The sequence below is a fragment of the Felis catus genome, chromosome E1 (assembly GCF_018350175.1).
Source record: "Felis catus isolate Fca126 chromosome E1, F.catus_Fca126_mat1.0, whole genome shotgun sequence".
NCBI classification, from domain to species: Eukaryota; Metazoa; Chordata; class Mammalia; order Carnivora; family Felidae; genus Felis; species Felis catus.
Genome location: NC_058381.1, coordinates 55,554,100 through 55,577,119, shown reverse-complemented (window position 1 = coordinate 55,577,119; position 23,020 = coordinate 55,554,100). Strand labels below are relative to the sequence as shown.

Sequence of the window (23,020 nt, the reverse complement as noted above, 5' to 3'; positions counted from 1 at the left end):
GCCTAGGCAAACAAGGGGCCGGATCGTTCCTGCGCTCGGCGCGCGTGAGCGGCGCGTTCTGTGCCTTGAGCCCCTGGCTGGAGGCGACGCACGTCCGGAAGGGTGGTGAAGGGTCGAGGTTGCATCGAGGGGTGTCTCTAAGGGCCCTCGGGAACCCAGAGGAGTCGGAGGGCGCCCATGTGGGGAGAACGTCGAAGCAGAAGGACCTCAAAACCCCCTTTGCACTTGATGAGGGGCGTACCCCAACCTCCCAGACCAAGGGACGACTCTGGAATGAGGGCGTCAGTTCCTTGCACCCCAACATGCGTCTTTTGACCATGGTGCCTGTAGTCAGCCCCTGCCCTATGCACACCCCTTGGGACAGGAGTTATGACTAGAATCTGGGTTCTTGGGTACCCTAGCGGCTCTACTTAGGACAGTGGCCCCAAGACCCCTCATCAAGCCCTTCAACTTCTGTGGGGAACTGATACAACCTGGGGAAGTACATCTCATCCCAAGGTGGCCAGGGGCTTCTCTGCCTCTGGCTGGGCAGAGGAACAAAGTCCTGGGCGCTAAGGGGCGCAGAGCTTAGGGACAGGATGTACGTGAGCTCTACTCTCCACTGGTCAGGAACTGCTCCAGACCCTCTCTAGAGAATTCCCAGGAAAACAGCTAAGTGTGGATTCTGGAATCAGATGGGCCGCCTTCCTTCATTTCTCTCTTCCTCATTTGTCCCCTCCAAGAGACTCAGGGGCTTTCCTCCTTGGGGAACAATTCTCGGTCCTTGGTTTTGTGCTGAGGGCAGCACCAAGACTTACTCTTCTCTGCCCAGCTCTGGCACGGAGTAAATGCTCAATATTTGTGGAAGGCATTCTGCCCAGAGATTATTGCCACTCTTGGCTGGGGGCAGATGAGGTTGAATTTCCCTCTGCTGAATGTTCACTGGTATCTTTTTTCCTTAAAAGAAATCTGTTTCCAGGAAGTGGGCCTAATAGGGCTTGCACACTTCAAAGCCTGGTGGCTACTAGCACCAAAAGCATCCACCTTCCCACCAGTCCCAACTCTCTCCTTTTCCACTCAGTTAAGATGGAGGAGACAGGACCTGGTAAAATGTGTCCAAGCATTTCCCCTTCGGTCCGCAGGCTGTAGATGGTGGCCAAGCGCAGGACTGGGTGAGGAGCAGGAAGGCAATGGGGGTCTTCAGGATCAGATTTTTCAAACAAGAAGAGACTCTGATTCATCCAGTTCATCCAGGCCAACCTCCTCCTTTTTTTTTTAAATTTATTTTTTAAATTTATTTTTAACGTTTATTTATTTTGAGACAGAGAGAGACAGAGCATAAACGGGGGAGGGTCAGAGAGAGAGGCACAGAATCTGAAACAGGCTTCAGGCTGAGCTGTCAGCACAGAGCCCGACGCGGGGCTCGAACCCATGGACTGCAAAATCATGACCTGAGCCGAAGTCCGCCGCTTAACCGACTGAGCCACCCAGGCGCCCCCTCCTTTTTTTAAGGCCCAGTGATGGTGCCCAAAATTACACAGCAAATTATGACAGCCCAGAGCCCTTTGCTTCACCTCTGCACTACTTTCCTTGACCATAAGGGGGCACTCATGGCAGGGTCCTGGAAAAAACTGAACATCCCCAAGGATGCTTACTCACGCCAGCTGGGCAGGAAAAGAAGGAAGGCTGAAGTCAGGTCACGAAAATAAAATTTATTTTCCCGATAAGGCTTTCTTGTTGGAGCCTGGTTGAGCCTGAATCAACAAACAAGGACTTGGGTCAGAGCGGACCCCTGCTGAGCAGGGAGAACTGAAGGGGGAGGGGCAGGACTTACGCCTGTTTTCCGGTTTCATTAGTTCACCAGGTTTATAACCTGCGGCAGGAACGTTTTTGTGTGTAATTCAAACAAACTCTTTTTCTATTGCCTCAGTTGGTACCCTGCGGGGACAAGTTTGGGCTGATGACAGCTAGCCCCCAAGTGATGACCACGGTACCAGCAAAAAGAGTATGCATGTGGGGAGCACTGACCTCCATGTCACAGGCACAGGCCAACAGGGAGCAGGGTGGACACCTGTGACACAGTAAAGAGAGCAGGACAGGAGGGAGGAGTAAAAGGGCTTCTGTTGCAAAAGCAGCCCTGTCTTCACAGAGGTCCTTGGGCTCTGCCTAGCAATCCTTCCCCACCCCGCTCAGTCAAATGTCAGGTTTCCATCTACCCCAGCACTAATGTTCATGGCTAAGATTGGGGAGCAGGGGGAGGGGAGGGCAAGGGAGGGAGGGAGACCCTAGAGCAGGCCCTGCTCAGTGTGCAGGGACTCCTCACACTGATTCTAGGACTCAAGCCAAGGAAGGGCTCCCCTCCGGTTCTTTGCTCGGACACCAGGATGGCTCTTCTACCCAACATTTCATCTGTCCGTAGCCTGCGTCCAGGCCAACCCCTCAGCCTGGCCCTCCACCATCACTGGCCATAACTCATTCTCACACGAGGTTCTTCTTCCCAAGGTTCCAGTAAGCATGAGGCCCAGCAACCTGTGCTGTGGGCAGCCCTAAGGCAAAGGCTGGGGCACTTGAGAAGAAATGGGGCAGGAGGGCCTCAGAGGTGGGGTGGGCTCTTTGGAACTGTCTGGAGGCCGGAGAAGGACAAAGAGATCACATCAGAGACATTGAGCTAGACTGGAGGGTCTAATGTGCTGAGTTGCAACAGCAATACTGGGCAGCCAGCTGAGCTGAGGAGGGTTTAGACTCACTCTGGTACCCAAGGGAAAAAATCAGGAGGACCCGCTCCTGGATTCTGCTGGTTGGAAGGAACCCTGAGTCTTTGGAGGCCAGCCTCCAAGGTCCCAGCTCCTGGCTGAGTCCCAATGTACAGAGCCTGGATGGCTTTTGGTTCAGGCTTCCTGGTGAGCCCTTCATCCCAGCCTCTAGCAGCTGGACATCACATCCCTAGGCTGAGGCAGTGGTCACTCACTGACCTCAGGGCTCAGCCACTGGTCACACACAAGACCCTGGGGCTCAGCCGCTGGTCACACACACGATCCCAGGGCTCAGACGCTGGTCACATATGTGATCTCGGTGTACAGCTGCTTCTCGGAACCACGTGAGTCCTCCACTGTGAGGCCTCCCTCTGAGGCAACTTCTGTGATGGCTCCTTCGGCCTCGGCCGGCCTGCCTTGCCTCTCCTTCTTCTGCAGGACACAGAAGCTGCCACCCATGAAGAGGGCAGCTGATATGAGGAAGAAGCTTGACATGTAGAAAACGTAGCTAAAGTTGTTGGTGGTGTCGAGGAGGAGCCCTGGGGGACAGAGAGCAAATTAGGCCACCGTCCCAGGGATACCAGGCCTCCTTCCCACTAACTTGTGTGCTCTCAGAGAGCAGGGACTTATTTTTGGCTCTGCCATATCCCCAGTATCAGCTATTGTGGCTGGCATCTAGAAGGCACTCAATAGAGATCTGTTGAATGAAACGAGAGGAAACAGGAAACCTGCTCTCCCAGGGGCAGGAAGAACCTCTGGGCCAGAAAAGCACCTAAGGGCCTGTCTCCCTTACCCTTGGTAGCGGGAAGCTAGCAGTCTGGGATATCTGCCCAGCCACGCCCGGGCCCTCCTGTACTTCCTCCCGGGTAAGCTGTCTCCACTTGTTGGCTTGTAGAACTCCCTCGGAAACTGGGACTTCAGTGCCACGCTTGGGAAGAGTCCCCATCATCACTGCACTACAGTACTAACCCCTGCCATGTACTGACTGTCCCCCAGCAGCAAGGGCTTCACACACCTTCGCTGTCACTTTGAATGTCACACTCTCAGCTGCCTGGCAAGTCTGCTCATGGGGGTCTCTGCTCCCACATCGGTTTGTTTCCCTCCCGGCACAAATCACCGTGCTGAGCAAATCGTGTCTCTCTGCTTTAATTCCGGACTCTCCCACCAGAAAGTCAGCCCTGAGAGGTGGGGACTAGGCCTCCGTATTCAGCCGTGCCCACCAATGCCTGGCACAGGCTGATCGGTGGCGAGGGCAGGTGTTCTTGTCTGCATTTTGTAGATGACACTGTGGCTCAGAGAAGGAAAATGACGTGCCTGGGTCCCACAGGCAGGAAGTGGGAGAGCCAGGATGTTAATAACAGGAAACATGTGTGTGCATGGCACTTATTACGTGCCAGGCTTTCTGGTAAGCTCTTTGCTATGTAACGGTGATCCTCACAAGCCTACAAGGTAGATTCTCTTATCGCCCCCACTTTACTGATAAGAAAACAGAGGCACAGAGAAGAAGGGGAAGGGCTCCAGTACAGCTGGTACGAAAATCCTTATTTTTAACTATTTACACCCTGGGTGCCAACTGGGGAACAGTCTGCGGCCAGGCCCCTAAGGTGTTTGGGAAAAATCGGATTCCAGATTCCTAGCCCTGGAGATGCTGGATGGCACCCGAATCTGTCCAGACTGTTCCTCTCCTCCCTGGCTCCATATCCCGCCACCCAGGTCCCGCCCGCCCTCCCTCCCTCCCGGGGCCTCACCAGCCAGTGGCGGGGAGGTAAGGATGGAGATGCTCTCCAGGATGGTGAAGAGGCCCAGGGCGCTGGAGAACCGATCCATGGGCACAATGTCCATGAGCACCTGGAAAAGGAGGGCACCAATGCCACTCATGGACACGCTGTACACCAAGCAGTAGACCACCAACACCCGGAAGTCCGCCGACGCTGCACACATCAGGTTGGTGAGGCCATTGAGCAGGGCTGCCAGGCTGAACAGGTACTTCCGGTGGCCAGCAAAGTCCCGCCGGCCTGCCAGCAGCCCAGCCACGGGCCGCAGGAAGATGTTGCTGAAGCCGATGATGGAGATGAGCAGGGCCGCCTTGTGCTCGTCCACCCCATGCCGCGTGGCGTACGGCACCAGGAAGACGTGAGGCAGCGGGAAGCCCAGGATCATCCACATAACGCCCAGCGTGAACACTCGGTAGCCCGCGTTGTGCCGCAGGATGTCGAAGGCCAGGTGGCGCTGGATGGCCGCACCGCACGCTGCCAGGCAGCCAGGTGCGGATGTCTTGGAAGGTGGAGGGGGGCCTTCTTTGGTCTCAGGGGCCGTGCTGGTGGCCACAGGCCTCAGGATGGCCCCGCAGACGCAGCAGTGGAGAAGGACCCCGCCGAAGATGAGGAAAGTGCCTCTCCAGCCCAGGTTCTCCAGGAGGTAGCGGGAGAGCAGTGGCCAGAGCGTGATGCCCAGGGAGACGCCCACTGAAGCCAGTGCGTTGGCCAGTGCCCGATGGCGGGAGAAGTAGAAGCCCAGCACCGTGATGCTCGACTGGAAGCTGAAGCACATGCCCAGGCCTGCGGGGGGAGAGAGACCAGCTCAAGGGCACTGGGGGGGCCTCCCACCAGCTCTCAGAGCGGGGTCATGGGGTCGTGTCCCATGTCTGCCCTCCTTCCACTCTAGCCCAGACCCACTTCCAGGTCCCCAGGGATGGATTTAAGATGGAAGCAGCCTGCCTCACCACCTCCTTAGAAGCGTCCCACCCCTGCCCTCAGATCTGCCTTCCCAGGACTGCCGGGGTCACACCTGTTCCCCTTGGCACAGCACCAGAGTGATCTTTAAAGACCTAAATTGAGGGGCACCCGGTGGCTCAGTCAGTTGAGCGTCCGACTTCGGCTCAGGCCATGATCTCATAGTTCATGAGTTCAAGCCCTGCATCGGGCTCTGTGCTGATAGCTCCGAGCCTGGAGCCTGGTTCAGATTCTGTGTCTCCCTCTCTGCCCCTCGCCCACTCATGCTCTGTCTCTCTCTCAAAAAAGAGTAAATAAACATTAAAAAAAAAAACAAAAAACTAAACTAAATTGGGGTAAGTCCCTTCCCCGCTTAGCTTTCCAAAGACTTCCCATCACATCTAGGAAAAAAAAAATGCCACAGAATTTACTATGCCCTGGAAGGCTCTGCACAGTCTGGCCCTGATCATCTCAGCCCATTGTCCCTGTCACTCACCATGATTGAGCGACATCAGCTTCTTTCTCTTCCTCTGGACACCAAGCCTGCCCCTCACTGCTGGACATTTGCCGGTGCTGTTCCCACTGCCTAGAATACGCTTCCCTTAGACCTCCCTCTCCTGGCTCAGTTCAGATGCCACCCGCGACCCAATCCATGTCTGCCCTGCACAGCTGAACATGTTAGAGGGAAAGCTCACAACGACACCATGACCACGGCCCTTGGGCCACCTGCGATGCCACCGTCCATTTATTCTCTCGCCCTCTTGGAAGATCACCAGTCCTTCTCCATGCATCCCCACCCGTTCCCCATCCTCACTCCCAACTGACCACCTGCCTCCCACCTGTGACACTGGACGGTCCAGACTGCCAGCTGAGACCAATCCTCCACTTACACCTGCATCTTGTCTACTCAAAGTTGTATCCCTCCAGCAATTTCCCTCTCCTGCACCAACCATTTTCTCCTCTTTGCCAGATCATTCTCCTTTATCGTTATTTCTCCCATTAAAACCAAACCGAAACAGAAACCCTGCCATCGCTCCCTTCTCAGTACCTGCTCCTGGTGGCCCTGAGGGTCCCCAGCCCTCCCTTTGGAAGCTGGTGAGTATCATGAGCCTAGAGTAAATCATAGGCCATTCTATCCTGCAGTATAGGTGAGACAGGAGTCAGAGGCTTGGAGAGCCACAGGCAAGGGTAAGAGAAGAGAATTTGAGAAGGATTGAGGAGGAAGTGAGACATCAGAGGGAAAAGCAACTCACTTATGGCCTGCGAGCAGTTAGCACTGACCCTCCTCGCTGTGACCATCATGATGAGTTTTGCCTTATGCCTTGAATCCTTGTTTTCCCTCAAGTCCATAAGAAGACGCACCTGCTTCCTAAACTTACATGTTCACGATGTACCTTGATTGTAACCCTTTTGGTGTTACCTGTTTCTTGTGGGGCTCCTGTTATCAGCTTTTTTTTTTAATGTTTATTTTTGGTTTTTTAAAAAAAAATTAACGTTTATTTATTTTTGAGAAAGAGAGAGCACAAGCGAAGGAGGGGCAAAGAGAGAGAGGGAGACACAGAATCCAAAGCAGGCTCTGAGCTGTCAGCACAGAGCCTGGCACGGGGCTTGAACCCACAAACTGCGAGATCATGACCCGAGCTGAAGTTGATGCTTAACCGACTGAGCCACCCAGGCACCCCATTCTTTTTTTTTTTTTTTTAATTTTTTTTTCAACGTTTTTTATTTATTTTTGGGACAGAGAGAGACAGAGCATGAACGGGGGAGGGGCAGAGAGAGAGGGAGACACAGAATCGGAAACAGGCTCCAGGCTCTGAGCCATCAGCCCAGAGCCTGACGCGGGGCTTGAACTCCCGGACCGCGAGATTGTGACCTGGCTGAAGTCGGACGCTTAACCGACTGCGCCACCCAGGCGCCCCACAGGCACCCCTATTCTTGAAAGAGAGAGCGAGCAGGTAAGGGGCAGAGAGAGGGAGACAGAATATCCAAAGTGGGCTCCGTGCTGACAGCAGAGAGCCCAATGTGGGGCTCAAACTCACAAACAGAACTTGACCTGAGCTGAAGTCGGACACTTAACCAACTGAGCCAACCAGGTGCCCCAACCAGCTTCTAATTGAATGTGGGTTTTGCTTTTGTTTTAAGTAGGCTCCATGCCCAACATGGGGCTTGAACTCACGACTCTGAGATCAAGAGTCACATGCTCTACCGACTGAGCCAGCCAGGCATACTTTTAACGTTATATTTTGACCCAGTCTGTAAGATTCTGTCAGTAGGGGAGTTTTACTCTATTGCATGGAACGATACTCATTATATATTGTGAAGTTAATAAAGCAGTTTAAAAAAGCAAAAAATGGGGGGTGGGGCACCTGGGTGGCTCAGTCGGTTAAGCGTCGGACTCTTGCTTTTGGCTCAGGTCATGATCTCACTGTTCGTGAGATTGAACCCAGCATCTGGCACTGCACTAATGGCTTAAAGCCTGCTTGGGATTGTCTCTCCCTCTCTCTCTCTGCCCCTCCCCCACTTGTGCAAACATGTGCTCTCTATCCTTTCTCTCAAAATAAATAAACTTAAAAAAAAAAAAAAAAAACACAGGGCGCCTGGATGGCTCAAATCTGTTGAGCATCCAATTCCTCTTTTTTTTTTTTTTTAATGTTTATTTTTGAGACACAGAGAGAGATAGAGTACAAGTGGGGGAGGGGCAGAGAGAGAGGGAGACACAGAATTGGAAGCAGGCTCCAGGCTCTGAGCTGTCAGCACACAGCCCGACGTGGGGCTTGAACTCATGGACTGTGAGATCATGACCTGAGCTGAAGTTTGATGCTTAACTAACTGAGCCACCCAGGAGCCCCTTTAAGCATCCAATTTTTTTTTTATTTTTAAAATTTTTGTTAATGTTTATTTATTTTTGAGAGAGAGAGAGAGAGAGAGAGACAGAGTGAGTGGGGGAGGGGCAGAGAGAGACAGGCAGACACAGAATCCAAAGCAGGCTCCCGGCTCCAAGCCGTGAGCACGGAGCCCGATGTGGGACTCGAACCCACAAACTGTGAGATCATGACCTGAGCCGAAGTTGGACGCTTAACCGACTCAGCCACCCAGGCACCCTGAGCATCCAATTCTTGATTTCAGCTCAGATTAGGATTCCAGGGTCGTGGAATCGAGCCCTGCATCAGGCTCTGTGATGAGTGTGGAGCCTACTTAAGATTCTATCTCTTCCTCTGTGTGTGAGTGCGTCTCTCTCTCCCTCTCTCAAACAAACGAACAAACAACACAATCTAAAAAAGGCGGGGAGGAAAGGGCACCCGGGTGGCTCAGTCCCTTGAGTGTCCAACTCTTGATTTCAGCTCAGGTCATGAGATCCAGCCTGTTCTGGGCTCTGCACTGAGCATGGACCCTGCTTGAGATTCAATCTCTCTCTCTCTCTCTCTTCCTCTACCCCTCCCCTGTTCATGTGTGCGCACGTTCTCTCTCACTCTCTAGGAAAAAAAAAAAAGGCAAAACAAAGCAAAGCAAAACAAAAAAAAAACCCTCTCTTGACCCCAGCCTCTTCTGGATACTGGCCCATTTCTCCATTCCCCTTCACTGTAACTTCCTGGAAATACTGTTTATCTTGGCTGTCTCCAATTCCTGTCTTCCTATTCTCTTTTGAATCTATTCCAATCAGACTTTCACTCTCACCTCTGCTCCAGAATTGCTCTTATTAACGTCACCAACCTCCATATTGCCAAATCCAAAGATCAAGGCTGGTCCCCTCCATCCGATCCACAGCAGCCCTCACTCCCGCCACGACCCCGTGCACTTTCTTTGCTTGCTTTCGTGAGCAATCCTGCTCTCCTGTGTCTCTTCCTGCCTCTGTCACTTCTTCCCACCCAGAATGCTGGGCACTGCAGGGTCCTGGGACTCAGTGTTCAGGCCTCCTCAGCCACCCACCCTTGTTCCCTCAGGGAGAGCAGGATGATACTTCGCCTCGAGACCTGAATGCCAGCCAGGTCTTGATCCCTAACTGCCTACTGCAGCTCAGATTGGATGTGTCCACACCTGAGCTTCCCAAGCGCCCACAAACCTGCTCCTCCCCTAGTTTCCCCATTGTAGTTAAAGGCTACTTCATCCTTCTGGTGGTTTGGGGCAAAAACCTTGGTGTCACCCTTCTTGGGTCCTAGAAGCTTGGGTTGTCCTTGATTCTTTTCTGCACCTCACCTGCAGTCCTGAGCCTGACCACTTATCGTCTCCATCACATTGCCCTGGTTGAAGGTATAGCCACTTCCTGTCTGTACCTGTTCTCCTGCTCCAACCTGGTGCGCCCCCCCCTCCCCCCAGTGCTCAATACAGGAGCCAGAGTGGTGCTCTACAAATGGCAGTTGGATGATGTTACTGAACCCCCCCATCCAGCCGCCACCCCACCTTTTGACCCCCTTACTCGTGTGCTTCTACCCTACTGGCCACCTCACTGCCTGCTGGGCGCTTCTGGGCCTTTGCCCTTGCTGTTGGAATGCTCTTTCCCCAAGGGCCTGGTTGCAGATTCCCTCACCTCCCCATTAGTTCTCTGCCCAAATGTCCCCTTCTCTGCAAGGCTTTCCCTCACTGCCCTGTTGAAAGTAGTAACCTCTCCCGCCCTTGCTTTACCTTCTGCATGGGGTGTTCTAGATATTTTACCTCTTTGCTTGTTGAATCTCTGCCCACCCCCATCCCGAGCCAGGACACGATCATATCAGCTGTCCTGTCTTCTCAGGTGCTTGTCATGATCAGCAACAATCCTTCTTTATTTATCTGTTCGTTGTCCTTCTCCCTCGTGTGACTAGAAGCAGCCCCAGAAGATAAGGCACACTGCCTGCACTTACGTCTGGCACTTTTTAGGAGGCACCCAGAAATTCTAGAAATGGGAATACAGTCACCTGTGATGAATCCTGCCGTGAGGTAGAGCTGGCTAAGGGTGTGGCAGAAGGAGCTGGCCACCATGCCGAGGCTGGCCAGTGCGCCCCCCAGCATCACCGTCACTCTGCAGCCAAAGCGTCCCACCAGGATGCTGCATAGGGGTCCTGTGAGGAGGAGCAGGGAAGGGCAGGGGTGAGGAGGCAGCCAGCAGGTGGCAGCTGAGTGAGGAGGACTGCAGGGAGGCAGACAGGGGGGTCGGGAGGTGGTTCCAGCAGGAATTAGTGTGTCAGCTTAAAGGGCACAGCCCTGAGGCCTGTAAGCCTAGATTTTGATTGCCACCCTGCCACAGGCTGGCTCTGGGCTGGGGCAAACGCAATCCCTCTCTGTGCCTCAGTTTCCTCCCCTACAGGAGGTCACACTGGATGACACCTGACCAGCTGCGAGGGGAGGTCCCACGAGTGTTCAGGCCCTTGCCTACCTCCCATTCTCAAGAGGACTGGCCACAGTCCTCCCACTATGCTCCATCACGTCCAGGGTGGGCAGCCTGGGACCCTGGAGAAAACTGGGTGGGGTGCCCGCTCCCCCTACCCCCCCATCACATCCAGCCAACACAAAGTCTTGCACTCAGATGTTTGGCTTCTGGTGGAGAAGGGCCTGTTCTCTTCCACCCCACCCCCATCCCGAGCTGCTTTGTCACGACTCCAGAGCCAGGGCAGAAAGCGGCCAGTCCTGGCTGGCTGCTTCTCCTCACCTGGCAGGGCTTCATTCACCAGGTGCCCTGCCCTCAAGGACACATAATGGAGTTTCTCCAGAGTTACTCTCCCAGAGCACAGCCAAAGGGACAAGGGAAGTGTGTGTGTGCGCGCGCGCGCGCGCGCGCGCGCGCATGCGCATGTGTGCCTCTGGGGTAGAGGGGGGTGTGAGCCAGTATGAGTATGGGAGTGACAGAGGAAGTGAGTGGCCCATACTCAGAGATAATCAAGCAGAGGCCGCTATAGAGAGGCAAGCCTCTGCAGTGAACATGACTGCTGTCCCACACTTCTGCCATCTTCCCCACCCCAAATTCTGGCCTGACTTTGGAAAAGTCCTGAGTCATGGAGTTCGGGGTGGGGCTGGGACCTGTGCCAGCTGAGGGTGCCGGGAGGCAGGGGGTTTCCTCTGCAGGGGCACTGCTCCCCAAACCCACTCTGCTACCCTGAGCATGCCCTGTACTCTATGCTTGCTTGTTTTCTTCATCTCTAAGATGGGTGGGGCAGGGAGTGCCTGGGATCAAGGACACATTCAAGTTTAAAATGTCTACAATACTCTGAATGAGTATGGGCTAAAGGTGTATGTATGTGAGGCAGACAGGAATCCCAGGCCGACTGAGGGGCTGGTGTGCCTGCCAGGGGGCGGTGAGTCTAAAGCTGGTGGAGAAGTGGGGGTCCCCACTGGGTGCCGGTTTCCCAGTACTTGACGCAGACCTCTCTCCGGAAGCATGGAAGGAACTGCCTGAGGTTCCCACTTCTGCTCCAGCCTTGTAGGTGAAAAGGTCGTGCGGTCTAGGCCAGTCCCAGCCTTTCCCAGGGCCCCGAGCCCATGCCCTGGGGCGGCAGGTGCAGGGATCACCTCAGTGAGGGCATCTATCCCAGTCTGACCTCCCGCCCAATTGGAAGGAAGGACCTGGAATAACAAGGAGGCTGCTGGTACCAGGTGGAGGGAGTGGCAGGAGGTTGGTAGGGAGATGGGGTCACCTGAGGCAAGCAAGCACACCCATGGGGAGAGCCCTGAGGACTGGGAGATCTGGCTGCAGTTGACCGGCCCCCACCCTGACACCGGCAGGAGGTCACTGTCTATGGAGTCTCCGTGATAGAGCTCTCTGGAGCCAGGGGCAGGCCCCTGAGCCCAAGTCTATTGTAGAGAGCCTCGCAGGCAGCCCTGGCCTTCCCCCTTCACAAGGTGAGGGGGTCACATTCCTGGAGGAGCCAAACAGGAAATGAGGTGGGGCACTGCCTTCCCGGCCACCTCCCCAGCCCTTCTGCCTCAGGGTGAGAGATGGGGCTCTTGCCCTGCCCCCATCTTGCACCTGGTGTGTACCTCAAGCCCCCTTTCCCATACTGAAGACTCTAATGAGGGCCTCCAAATACTACTTTCCGGGGAGTCATGTGATCTTCCCTGTGATCCCATGTAGGAGGTGGGTAGGATGCTGGGCATTACCTCTATATTGCAGAGGAAGAAACAGGTTCAGAGAGATCACTCAAGTGTCTCTTCCTGAAGTCTGCTGACTGCCTGACATTCCTACAGTCCGCATTGATCCCCCAGCCACTGAGAGGATTGGCTTTGTATCCCAGGAGCCTCTAGCCCCCTCCCCCTCCCCAGCCCAGCCTAGCCCAGCCCTGCCCAGCCCAGACCTACGGGATTCCAGCCAGGGGGGCTGGCCCTGCTGAAATCAGGTGACATCTTAGGAATTCACCCCATGAGACAAAGCCTGTGGTCACAGAGAGAGGGATCCAGGAGGCCAGGGAGACTGTGGCTTCCTCTCTCACCCCCTGCTCTTTCTCAACCCTCCCTTGGGCCCTTCCCAGGCTGCTCACCCCCAGCGTGGAGCATGGCTGTCAGGATGGAGGGGAACCAGGAGGTCTCACTGTTGCTGGCCTGGAACTCATGCTGCAGTTCAGTGAAGAAGATGCCAGTGCATGTGGGGAAGCCCAGGGTGAGGCCCTGGGTCACCAGGGAGGCCAGCAGCACTACCCAGGCCCAGCAGCCCTCTGCACGCTCCAGGACCTGGGGCATCCTTTGCCACAAATTCTGCTGTCACCGCCTCACTGTCACGGCTGCAACTGCCTGGGCCACCTGTGGAGGGGACAGAATGGAGCTGCCGACCCTCCCCGTGTTCACCTGCCACTTTCCCTGGGTGGCTGAAACCATTCCTTCCTCTTGCCCCACCACTACGTATCACCAAGTGTACCGCCCCCTAGGAGATGGCCAGAGGCAAACATGCTGGCCTTGGCATTTCCTTTCACCCACTTCCCAGAGCCAGCCTGGCAGGAGAGGCAGGTAGGTGAGCCAACAATGCAATAGGGCAGGTGGGTGGAACTCTTCCTAGACTTACATCGTTTGGTGGTCAGCGGGTGGTACTTTCTGGCCCAGTCTTGGGGTCCCCTCCCGCACACAGCAAGCACTCAGTAGTCGCTTGTAGAATGGAACAGACCTCTAGAGCCAGCCTAGTCCCAATGCCCCCGCAGGCACACACAGATGTATTTTCAAACATCCATAAGCAGGCTTCCTGCACACAAACACAGACTTTCACAACGCTGCCGGCTCTACCGTCATTGCTGTTGAGACTGCCTAGGTGGGTGAGCCGGTGCTGAGTGTAGTCAAAGGAGCACACACAGAATAGTCCTCCAAGGGCACCAAACCAGCAGCTTTCGGGAAAAGGCTCAGGTCTCATCCAAAGGCCCTTGGCACTTACTCCTTTCACAGGGAGCCCATGACAGAGTCAAGTTCTACAGTGATGCTGGATAATGACCCACCACCTGCCAGGGCTTCTCTGAGCAACCCCTCCACCCACCCCCAAACATGCAGATACATACACAGCCACACATGGGCATATGCCAAGATACATGTTCACGGACACACACACACATACACACACACACACTGCATAGACAGAAACACACAGGTACACAGACGTATGTGCAGACACACTTACACCGATACACGCTCACACAGAAAAATCTAGAGACACAGACACACACACAGTCATACATGCAGACATGCACAGACATATACAGACAGACACATGCAGACATCAAATGTACAAATACACACCTACACGGACACATGCAGACAAGCCCAGAGATAAACAAATGCTACACAAATATACAGGCACACCACATGCACATGGGGTCACACACCATGCAGATGAAACTGTACCACCCCCATATCTGGCTCAGTCTTATCTCAGTTTCTCGCCTCCCACCCCTCCCCCGCCCCCACCCCCATCCGGGCCGCCCTCCCATCACAGAAGCTGCTGTAACCAGACCTCAAAGCCCCAAGGCCCCCTCCTCAAATGCAGAGTGCTTTTCCAGTCCCCTCTCTCTGGGCTCTCCTCCTGCTTCCTGGTTCCCCGTGGCCTTCAGACCTCACCCGCACTCAGAGCTCTGGGCTCTGGCAGCCTTCACCCCAGTGAAGCCAATGGATCCCCTGAGCTCCGGTTCCCACAGTTTTCTTCCTTTTAGCCCCAGGTCCTGGGAAGATCCATGGAAACTCAGGAAACTATCAGAAATATGCAACCCCATCTTCCCAACATGCCGAGCGCTCCACACCTTCTGCCCCAGGCTCAGGTGCTTTAAAATAGCACCTATGGGAACCGCCCTAAACTGCCTCCTTCACACGCTCCAATCTCTCTCTTCTCAGGACACAAAGTCTGCTCCCTCCCCAGAGGACCCCCAGGAGCCCTGCCAAAGTGAGTGGTCCATTCAGCCCAACCTCAGGGTGAGTGAGAGTGTGCGTGCGTATGCTGTAAGCGCTGGCGTCCTGCCATCCTGGCTGCTGCATGTGATACTGGCCCTAGAGATCCCTCAGCCCCAATCCTCCTGGCCCAGTTCCGGGCTCGGGCAAACCTCAGACTCAGACACAGTCCCTTCTAGGATTTCTGTATCCACAGCAAATGGAAAGGCCACCAGCGCCACCTGATCCTGTCTGTGCTGGCCCAAATGTCCCCTCCACACCCTCGCCACAGTTTGTACCCCCCCCCCCAACCCCCCGCAGCCTTCCCGGACCCGCTGCTCTCCCCTCTTCCTCCCAGGACGCCCAGGCTTCCTCCACAACCTTCACCTCCTCCTGCCCTTTCCGTCCCCACTGCTCTACTCCTGTCCCATCCGAGCCCTGGGACCCTGCCGGTTCCCTTCAGAGTAGCACACTGTCACTGACCCCAAGGTGGCAGGGAGGAGGTGGGTGACAGGGGAGACATGTGGGGGAGGGGGTGCTGGAGGCTGGACCTCAGCCCAGCCCCTCCCCATTTCCCAGTTCTGGTCCTTTCTTGTTCCTGCTTGTCCTGCCCCTCTACAGAGGGGTTTCTATAGTACCCTTCTCAGCAGCCACTTCTCTGGGCAGCCCTTTGGGGACTTTGTCCAGGATTCTGACCTTTACTCTGAATCTTTCAATGGGGCTGACTCTTCCCAGTTTCTCCTTCCTCCAGGCCTCCAGGGACAGTCAGAGCCCAGGAAACCCCAAACACCTTTGCTCTTTCTTTGCTGGCTGGGAGCCCTGCCTCCCAGGTCTGAGGACCCCTGGCCTCCCTCTGGGAGTTCCCTTGTAAACTCTGCCTGCCACAAGAGGGCGTCCTCTTCCATACCCCCAGTGACTCCTAGGTCACAGCTTTTTGGTCCCTTTGGTCCTCCAGCCCCCTTCGTCCAGTAAACTGGGCCCTCCTCAAGAACTAAGCTGTGGACATTCCAAAATCCTAGCCAGAGAGAATCCTGTTGGTCCTTCAAGATTCCGTCCTGACAGCACTCCTGGGAAGCTCCCCTGGCCCCCACCCCAGGCTGGGCTAGGCCTTCTTCCTCTATTTCTCTCCTTTTTTTTTTTTAATGTTTTATTTATTTTTGAGGTGGGGAGGGGCAGAGAGGGAGGGAGACACAGAATCCAAAGCAGGCTCCGGGCTCTTGAGCTGTCAGCAGAGCCCAATGCGGGGCTAGAACCCATGAGCAGTGAGACCATGACCTGAGCCAAAGTTGATGCTTAACTGACTGAGCCACCCAGGTGCCCCTGTTTCCCTTTTTTGAAAAAGTGTTTTATTTTGGGGGCACCTGGGTGGCTCAGTCAGTGATGCATCTGACTCTTGGTTTCAGTTCAGGTCACAATCTCCCGGTTAGTGAGTTCGAGCCCTGCATTGGGCCCTGTGCTGAAAGCTCAGAGTCTGGAGCCGGTTTCAGATTCTGTGTCTCCCTCTTTCTCTGCCCCTCCCCCACTCACGCTCTGTCTCTCTCTCAAACATAAACAAAAAAATTTAAATATAAAAAAATGTTTTATTTTATTCATTTTTTAGAGAGAGCAAGTGAGAGAGGGGGGAGTCAGAGACAGGGAGAGGGAGAATCCAAAGCAGTCTCTGCACTATCAGCACAGAGCCTGATTCAGAGCTCAAACTCACAAACTGTGATATCAAGACCTGAACTAAAGTCAGAGGCTTAGCCTACTGAGCCACCCAGGTACCCCTATTTCTCTCCTAAATAGTACTTTTCACACCACATTGGAGTGGATTATTCCCTTGTTTATCATTGTCGACCCTCCTCCCCCCACCCCCACGCTATGAGCAGGGACCTCTTCACACACCCCACCCAGCCTTGGGTGAGCACAAAAGATAATATCAATGTGAGTGACCCACCTGTGTTCCCTGGGAGGCAGGCAAGGCCAGGACCAGGGGTGACCTGGCTTCCCGGCCGACAGGTCCATTCCAGGAGAGTCAAGCAGAGCAGAGCAGAGATGGGGCTGGGTGCTTTGGCTCCAATTCTGTCCCAGCAGGGAAGTGGTCTTTCCTTTGTACTGGGCACCATGAATCATGATCACTGCCTGGCATGTGGTTGAGGCAAAGAAAGAAATGCGGCTAGAGACACTTCACTCTCACTTCCTGGGACTGGAAGTGAGCAGCTTTTCACAGGAGCTGCCCACCTCAGCCCTCAGGAACCCCAGCCCAGAGTGAGACTACCTTCACGCCCAAGTGGCAGGGAGCTGGGTTTATGGGCAGGGCACAAATTCAAATAGCATTTCTTGTCCTTCACACATTGCACACACACCTTGGTTCGTTTTCAGGGCTTCCCATCTGATGCCAGAGCCCTCCCTAGGCCCTCAGAATCCCCTCTCTGCCCCGCTAAGCTTGCAGGCATGGTCACAGAGTGAGACGAAGCTCTCTTGCAGGGTCTTGGTGTGCTGAGTGGAGGGGATGGCTCCTTTCCCACGGTGAGGGGAGAAGGAAGAACCACCAGCCCCAGAGCAGTCCCTGAAGATCCCTCCCTTCCCAGACCCCATATGAGGCAGGGCCCAGGACACAGGGTGGCAGTGGTAGGGCTTCCTCTGGACAGAAGAGCTGCCAGAGCCAGCTTGAGGTTGGGACTGACAAGTCTTCAAACCTCTGCACTTGGCAGGGGCTATGGAAGGAACAGGGCTGTTCCACATCTCCTCGAACTGGGGCAGGTCACCCTCCTCCTCTCTCTGCCTCCAAAGGTTCCCCCACATTCAGGGGCCGGCTGACCTCAGCCTGGGTGGGGGATGGGATAGGTAGGCCACAGGGACTTCGTGAGCTCTTCCCAGCCTGGCCCCGTCCCTGCCGTCCTGGCTCTCGTTTTCATTCTGCTTTCCCACCCTCCCCAGGATGGATCTCCTCTGGGTGGGGCGTCTGGGACGCCCAGGCGGCGCCCGCGTGATTTCAGGCCAGGCCTTGCGCGGTGCCGGTGCCGGTGCCGGTGCCTCCCCCAGCCCCCTAGGCCCTGGAGGACGGGAACGGCTTGGGAGAGACCCCTCAGGCATGGGGGTCCCCAGCCATCCCAGGCTGGGGCAGCTCAGGAATGGGACAAGACTTTCCTGGATCCTCAACCCAGAGCCCGTCACAAGCGGGAAGGGGCCCAGGACGCCCACGGCGAGGCGGGTCTGCGACGGCGCTGGCGAGGACCTCGGCGGGAGGGCACCTTTGGGACAGTGCGGGGGAGGGGGGTCCCGGGGGGCCCGCTCACCGGCTCGCGCGGCCCGGCAGAAAAGCGGCTCCACTCCCGCCGCGCCCGGTTTCCTGCGGCCCGGCCAGCGGGCGATGGAGGAGGCAGGACGCCGACAGGCGGAGAACCGCGCCCTCGAGGGGCGGGCACAGGGCGCCGGTGGGCGGGCCCACCTCCGAGTCCCCGTCCAGTGGGGAAGGAGGCGGGGCCTCGTGGTGGGGGGGCGTGGCTGGGCGTGACTGGGTCCTGCACCTCCAACCTCAGCCTGGCCCAGTGCTCCGAGTGGCCTGGACCGTCCAGTAGCTGGGCGGGGCTTGAGATGCCAGCTCCGCGAGACGATTAGCATATCATTAGCTTGTGATTTGCATAGGTCGCAGACTCTTTTTCCACTTGTGGATTTTCCTGCTCCCTCTACGCGCTAGAGCCTCCAGGAATGGGAGGGAGGGAGAAAGCGTGCCATTAAGGGGCTCCACCTCCCAGCGGGAGTCGGGTGGGAGGCCAGGGTGGAGCGTTCTTGGCGGCTTTAGCTCCCCAGTGGTCCTTGCGTTGAAAGCCTGGAGCTTGAGGGCCGCACCAGGAGAACGCAGGCAGACACCAGCGGTCGAGCGTAGAGGGCCACCCTCAGACCTTTGGAGGCAGATCAGAGGACGCCCACCACTTCCGCATGCGCTCTTCAGAGCTGCGGGCTCTTTCCCATCTTCCTCCCCACTAGCCAGCCCTTAATATGTATTATTTAAAGCTTATTCAGTTACTACAAAGTTACGGTAATCAAGACAGTTTGGTGCGGGCGTCAGGATAGACATAGGTCAATTAGAAGAGAATTGAGAATAAGCCCTCATATTTCTGATGAGCTGATTTTCCACAAAGATGTTGAGACAACCCAGTGTGGAAAGAATGGTCTTTTCGGCAAATGGTGCTGGAACAACTGAAAATCCACATGCAAAAAGATGAGCTCGGATTCTCACCACACACCATTTTAAAGGGGGGGGGGAGGGGAGAGCGCCTGGGTGGCTCAGTCGGTTAAGCGTCCAACTTTGGTTCAGCGTCCGACTTTGGCTCAGGTCATGAACTCTCTGTTAGTGAGTTTGAGCCCTGAATCAGGCTCCGTGCGGACAGCTCAGAGTCTGGAGCCTGCTTTGGATTCTGTGTCTTCCTCTCTGTTCCCCCCCCCCCACTCACACTCTGTCTGTCTCTCAAAAATATATAAAAAATAAGGGACTCCTGGGTGGGGTGGCTCAGTTGGTTAAGCCTCAGGCTTTGGCTCAGGTCATGATCTCATGGTCGGTGAGTTCCAGCCTAGCATCGGGCTCTGTGCTGACAGCTGGGAGCCTGGAACCTGCTTGGGATTCTGTGTCTCCCTTTCTCTTTGCTCCTCCCTCACTCACAATCTGTCTCTCTTTAAAAAAAAAAAAAAAAAAAAAAAAAATATATATATATATATATATATATATATACACACACACACACACACACACACACACACACATACACATATAATTTTTAAAAAAGGATCATCGGGGCACCTGGGTGACTCAATGGTTAAGCATCTGCCTCTGACTTAGGTCGTGATCTCTCAGTTCTCAAGTTTGAGCCCTCCAGTGGGGCTCTCGGCTGTCAGCCTGGAGCCGGCTTCAGATCCTCGGTCTCCCTCTCTCTGCCTCTCCCCAACTTTCTCTCTTTCTCTCAAAAATAAATAAATAAATAAATAAATAAATAAATAAATAAATACATATAAATATAAATAAATAAATTAATTAAAAAAATAATCAAACACTTTTGTGTGCCAAAACACTATCAGGAAAGTGAAAAGATACTCCCTCAGAATGGGAGAAAATATTTGCAATAATATAGCCGAGAAAGAACTTGTATCTAGAATATGCAAAGAACACATATAACCCAACAACCAAAAGACAAATAACCTCATTAAAAAATGGGTAAAAGGTCTGAGTAGACATTTCTCCAAAGAAGACATACAAATGGTCAACAAGCACATGAAAAGATGCTCAACAGCATTAGTCATCAAGGAAACGCAAATCGAAACCACAATGAGATACCACTTCACCCACCCTAAGATGCCTTAACTTCTGGGTGAATTGTGTAGGAGATGCCTGTATTAGTTATAAGGTACATCTTGGACACATATCATCACTGTGCCTATGTCTCATTTCTTGCCAGCGGTCTCAGTGCTGGGATTGGCTCTTACATGAAGGGTCATTTAGCTTAGCCTGAATTTCCTTAGATACAAACACTGGGAGGAGGGGATGGGATCCATTAAAGTGCATCCTTGGTCCTCTAGGGATGGTCTCAAGCCTTGGGGGGTTTGGTATGGGAGACTGAGGGGATCATACTCAGGGGTCTGCACCATCTCAGCACCCCTCATCTCAGCCTGGCTTAGTCCTGTCAGTGGCAGTTCCTGCCCCTGGGTACTCAGAACAGGCAGGATACAGCCCTCCACCCCATCCCTGGGTACTCTGGTGGGATCCAGGGTCTCAATACCCAGGGATTTCCTGGAAGCTCCTACCCTCTCTTTGCCCCAGGATCTCACTGTCCTCTGGGGACCTCCACCCTTACATTTGACCTCTGCTTCATCAAGATAAAATTTATATAGCTGTGGGCACACTCCTTCCACCACCCTGGATCCTGAGTGCCTTTCCACGGTGAGGTTTCCTCCAGGCTGGGGCATGGTCACAGTGGCTGCAGAGCTCAGAGCCAGTGTCTGGGGCTCTCAGACATTCTCTATACCTTCCCCAGCTTTCCTCTGTGACTGTCCCCTAAGTGCTGGTCTAAGTGCACAGCCTAGTTTCAGGTCCTGTGTTGTTAGGGCCTATGACAGCTGTCAATAAGGAGTGGGTGACCAAGGACAGACTTGGAAGGGTCATCATCCTACAGATAAGGGAACTGAGGCATCTGCTCAAAGAGAGAGGGAAGCACTTGCTCAAAATCCTAAATCTTCAGGAATTAATAGTAAGTAATCAGTTAATAGCACCATTGCCAAATATCAGTAATGATAGCAACCACCACCACATTTTGTCGCTGGTTGGCCAAACCCCCTGAGATCTTTGCATGTGCATGGTTGTTCACTCTCCCTGGAACACTGTTTCGAGGAGCCTTGTCTTTAACTGATTGGTTCCCGGTTGGTCTTCAGGTGTCAGCTTAGAAGCTCTTTCCTCCATCCAACAATACATTAAAAAAATTATTCACCACGACCAAGTGGGATTTATACCTGGGATGCAGGGCTGGTTCAATATCTGCAAAACAATCAAAGTGATTCATCACATCAATAAAAGAAAGGACAAGAACCACATGATCCTCTCAATAGCTGCAGAGAAAGCATTTGACAAAATGCAGCATCCTTTCTTGATAAAAACCCTCAAGAAAATAGGGATAGAAGCAGCATACCTTGAGATCATAAAAGCCATATATGAAAGACCCAATGCTAATATCATCCTCAATAGGGAAAAACTGAGAGCTTTCCCCCTAAGGTCAGGAACAAGACAGGGATGTCCACTCTCGCCACTGTTATTCAACATAGTATTGGAAGTCTTAGCCTTTGCAATCAGACAACACAAAGAAATAAAAGGCATCCAAATCGGCCAGGAGGAGGTCAAACTTTCACTCTTCGCAGATGACATGATACTCTATCTGGAAAACCCAAAAGATTCCACCAAAAAACTGTTAGAACTGATTCATGAATTCAGCAAAGTTGCAGGATATGAAATCAACGCACAGAAATCGGTTGCATTCCTATACACCAACAATGAAGCAACAGAAAGAGAAATCATGGAGTCGATCCCATTTACAATTGCACCAAAACCCATAAAATACCTAGGAATAAATCTAACCAAAGAGACGAAAAATCTACACACTGAAAACTATAGAAGGCTTATGAAAGAAACTGAAGAAGACACACAAACAAAGGAAAAATATTCCATGACCCTGGATAAAAAAAACAAATATTGTTAAAATGTCAACACTACCCAAAGCAATCTACATATTCAATGCAATACCTATCAAAATAACACCAGCATATCTTCACAGAGTTAGAACAAACAATCCTAAAATTTGTATGGAGCCAGAAAAGACCCCGAATAGCCAAAGTCATCTTGAAAAAGAAAAACAAAGCAGGAGGCATCACAATCCCAGACTTCAAGCTGTATTACAAAGCTGCAATCATCAAGACAGTATGGTACTGGCATAAAAACAGACACTCAGATCAATGGAACAGAATAGAGAACCCAGAAATGGACCCACAAACGTATGGCCAACTGATCTTTGACAAAGCAGGAAAGAATATCTAATGGAATAAAGACAGTCTCTTCAGCAAGTGGTGCTGGGAAAACTGGACAGCGACATGCAGAAAAATGAACTTGGACCACTTTCTTACACTGTACACAAAAATAAACTCAAAATGGATGAAAGACCTAAAAGTAAGACAGGAAGCCAACAAAATCCTCGAGGAGAAAGCAGGCAAAAACCTCTTTGATCTTGGCCGCAGCACTTCTTACTCAACACATCTCCAGAGGTAAAGGAAACAAAAGCAAAAATGAACTACTGGACCTTATCATAATAAAAAGCTTCTGCACAATGAAGGAAATAATCAGCAAAACTAAAAGTCAACCAACGGAATGGGAGAAGACATTTGCAAACGACATATCAGATAAAGGGTTAGTATCCAAAATCTATAGAGAACTTACCAAACTCAACACCAAAAAAAAAAACAAATAATCCAGTGAAGAAATGGGCAAAAGACATGAATAGACACTTCTCCAAAGAAGACATCCAGATGGCCAACCGACACATGAAAAAATGCTCAACATCACTCATCATCAGGGAATACAAATCAAAACCACAATGAAATACCACTTTACCCCTGTCAGAATGGCTAACATTAACAACTCAGGCAACAACAAATGTTGGCAAGGATGTGAAGAAAGAGGATCTCTTTTGCATTGCTGGTGGGAATGCAAGCTGGTGCAGCCACTCTGGAAAACAGTATGGAGGTTCCTCAAAAAGTTAAAAA

The 23,020-nt window shown here is 53.2% G+C and overlaps 1 protein-coding gene and 1 non-coding gene across 6 annotated transcripts; both read right to left on the bottom strand.

Moving 5' to 3' along the window:
* Positions 1-1,671: 1,671 nt before the first annotated feature.
* On the bottom strand, positions 1,672-18,160 carry SLC16A5 (solute carrier family 16 member 5). Of its 5 annotated transcripts, none has more exons than XM_006940572.3 (6): positions 16,680-16,811; positions 13,404-13,577; positions 12,886-13,144; positions 10,333-10,476; positions 4,481-5,290; positions 1,672-3,271 (listed from the first exon to the last, which is right to left on the bottom strand). In XM_006940572.3, exons 3-6 carry the CDS (start codon positions 13,082-13,084, stop codon positions 3,024-3,026), a joined length of 1,401 nt encoding a protein of 466 aa, XP_006940634.2. In that variant the 5' UTR covers positions 13,085-13,144; positions 13,404-13,577; positions 16,680-16,811; the 3' UTR covers positions 1,672-3,023. The 5 variants fall into 5 exon arrangements, with proteins under 5 accessions (XP_006940634.2, XP_019673797.2, XP_006940636.1 ...); XM_019818238.2 differs by lacking the exon at positions 16,680-16,811 and adding an exon at positions 14,441-14,999; XM_006940574.4 differs by lacking the exons at positions 12,886-13,144; positions 13,404-13,577 and adding an exon at positions 18,022-18,160 and having other exon boundaries at positions 16,680-16,864.
* Positions 7,595-7,667, bottom strand: TRNAK-CUU. The gene has a single exon. It is a non-coding gene; the product is annotated as a tRNA-Lys (tRNA).
* Positions 18,161-23,020: the final 4,860 nt, after the last annotated feature.

Coding starts and splice junctions, on each gene's coding strand:
- SLC16A5 (XM_003997212.4), bottom strand. CDS start 13,084: ATGCCCCAGGTCCTGGAGCGTGCAGAGGGCTGCTGGGCCTGGGTAGTG. Junction 10,477..12,885: donor AGCCATGCTCCACGCTGGGG/GTGAGCAGCCTG, acceptor TCCTCCTCACAG/GACCCCTATGCAGCATCCTG. Junction 3,272..4,480: donor TACCTCCCCGCCACTGGCTG/GTGAGGCCCCGG, acceptor TCTGTCCCCCAG/GGCTCCTCCTCGACACCACC.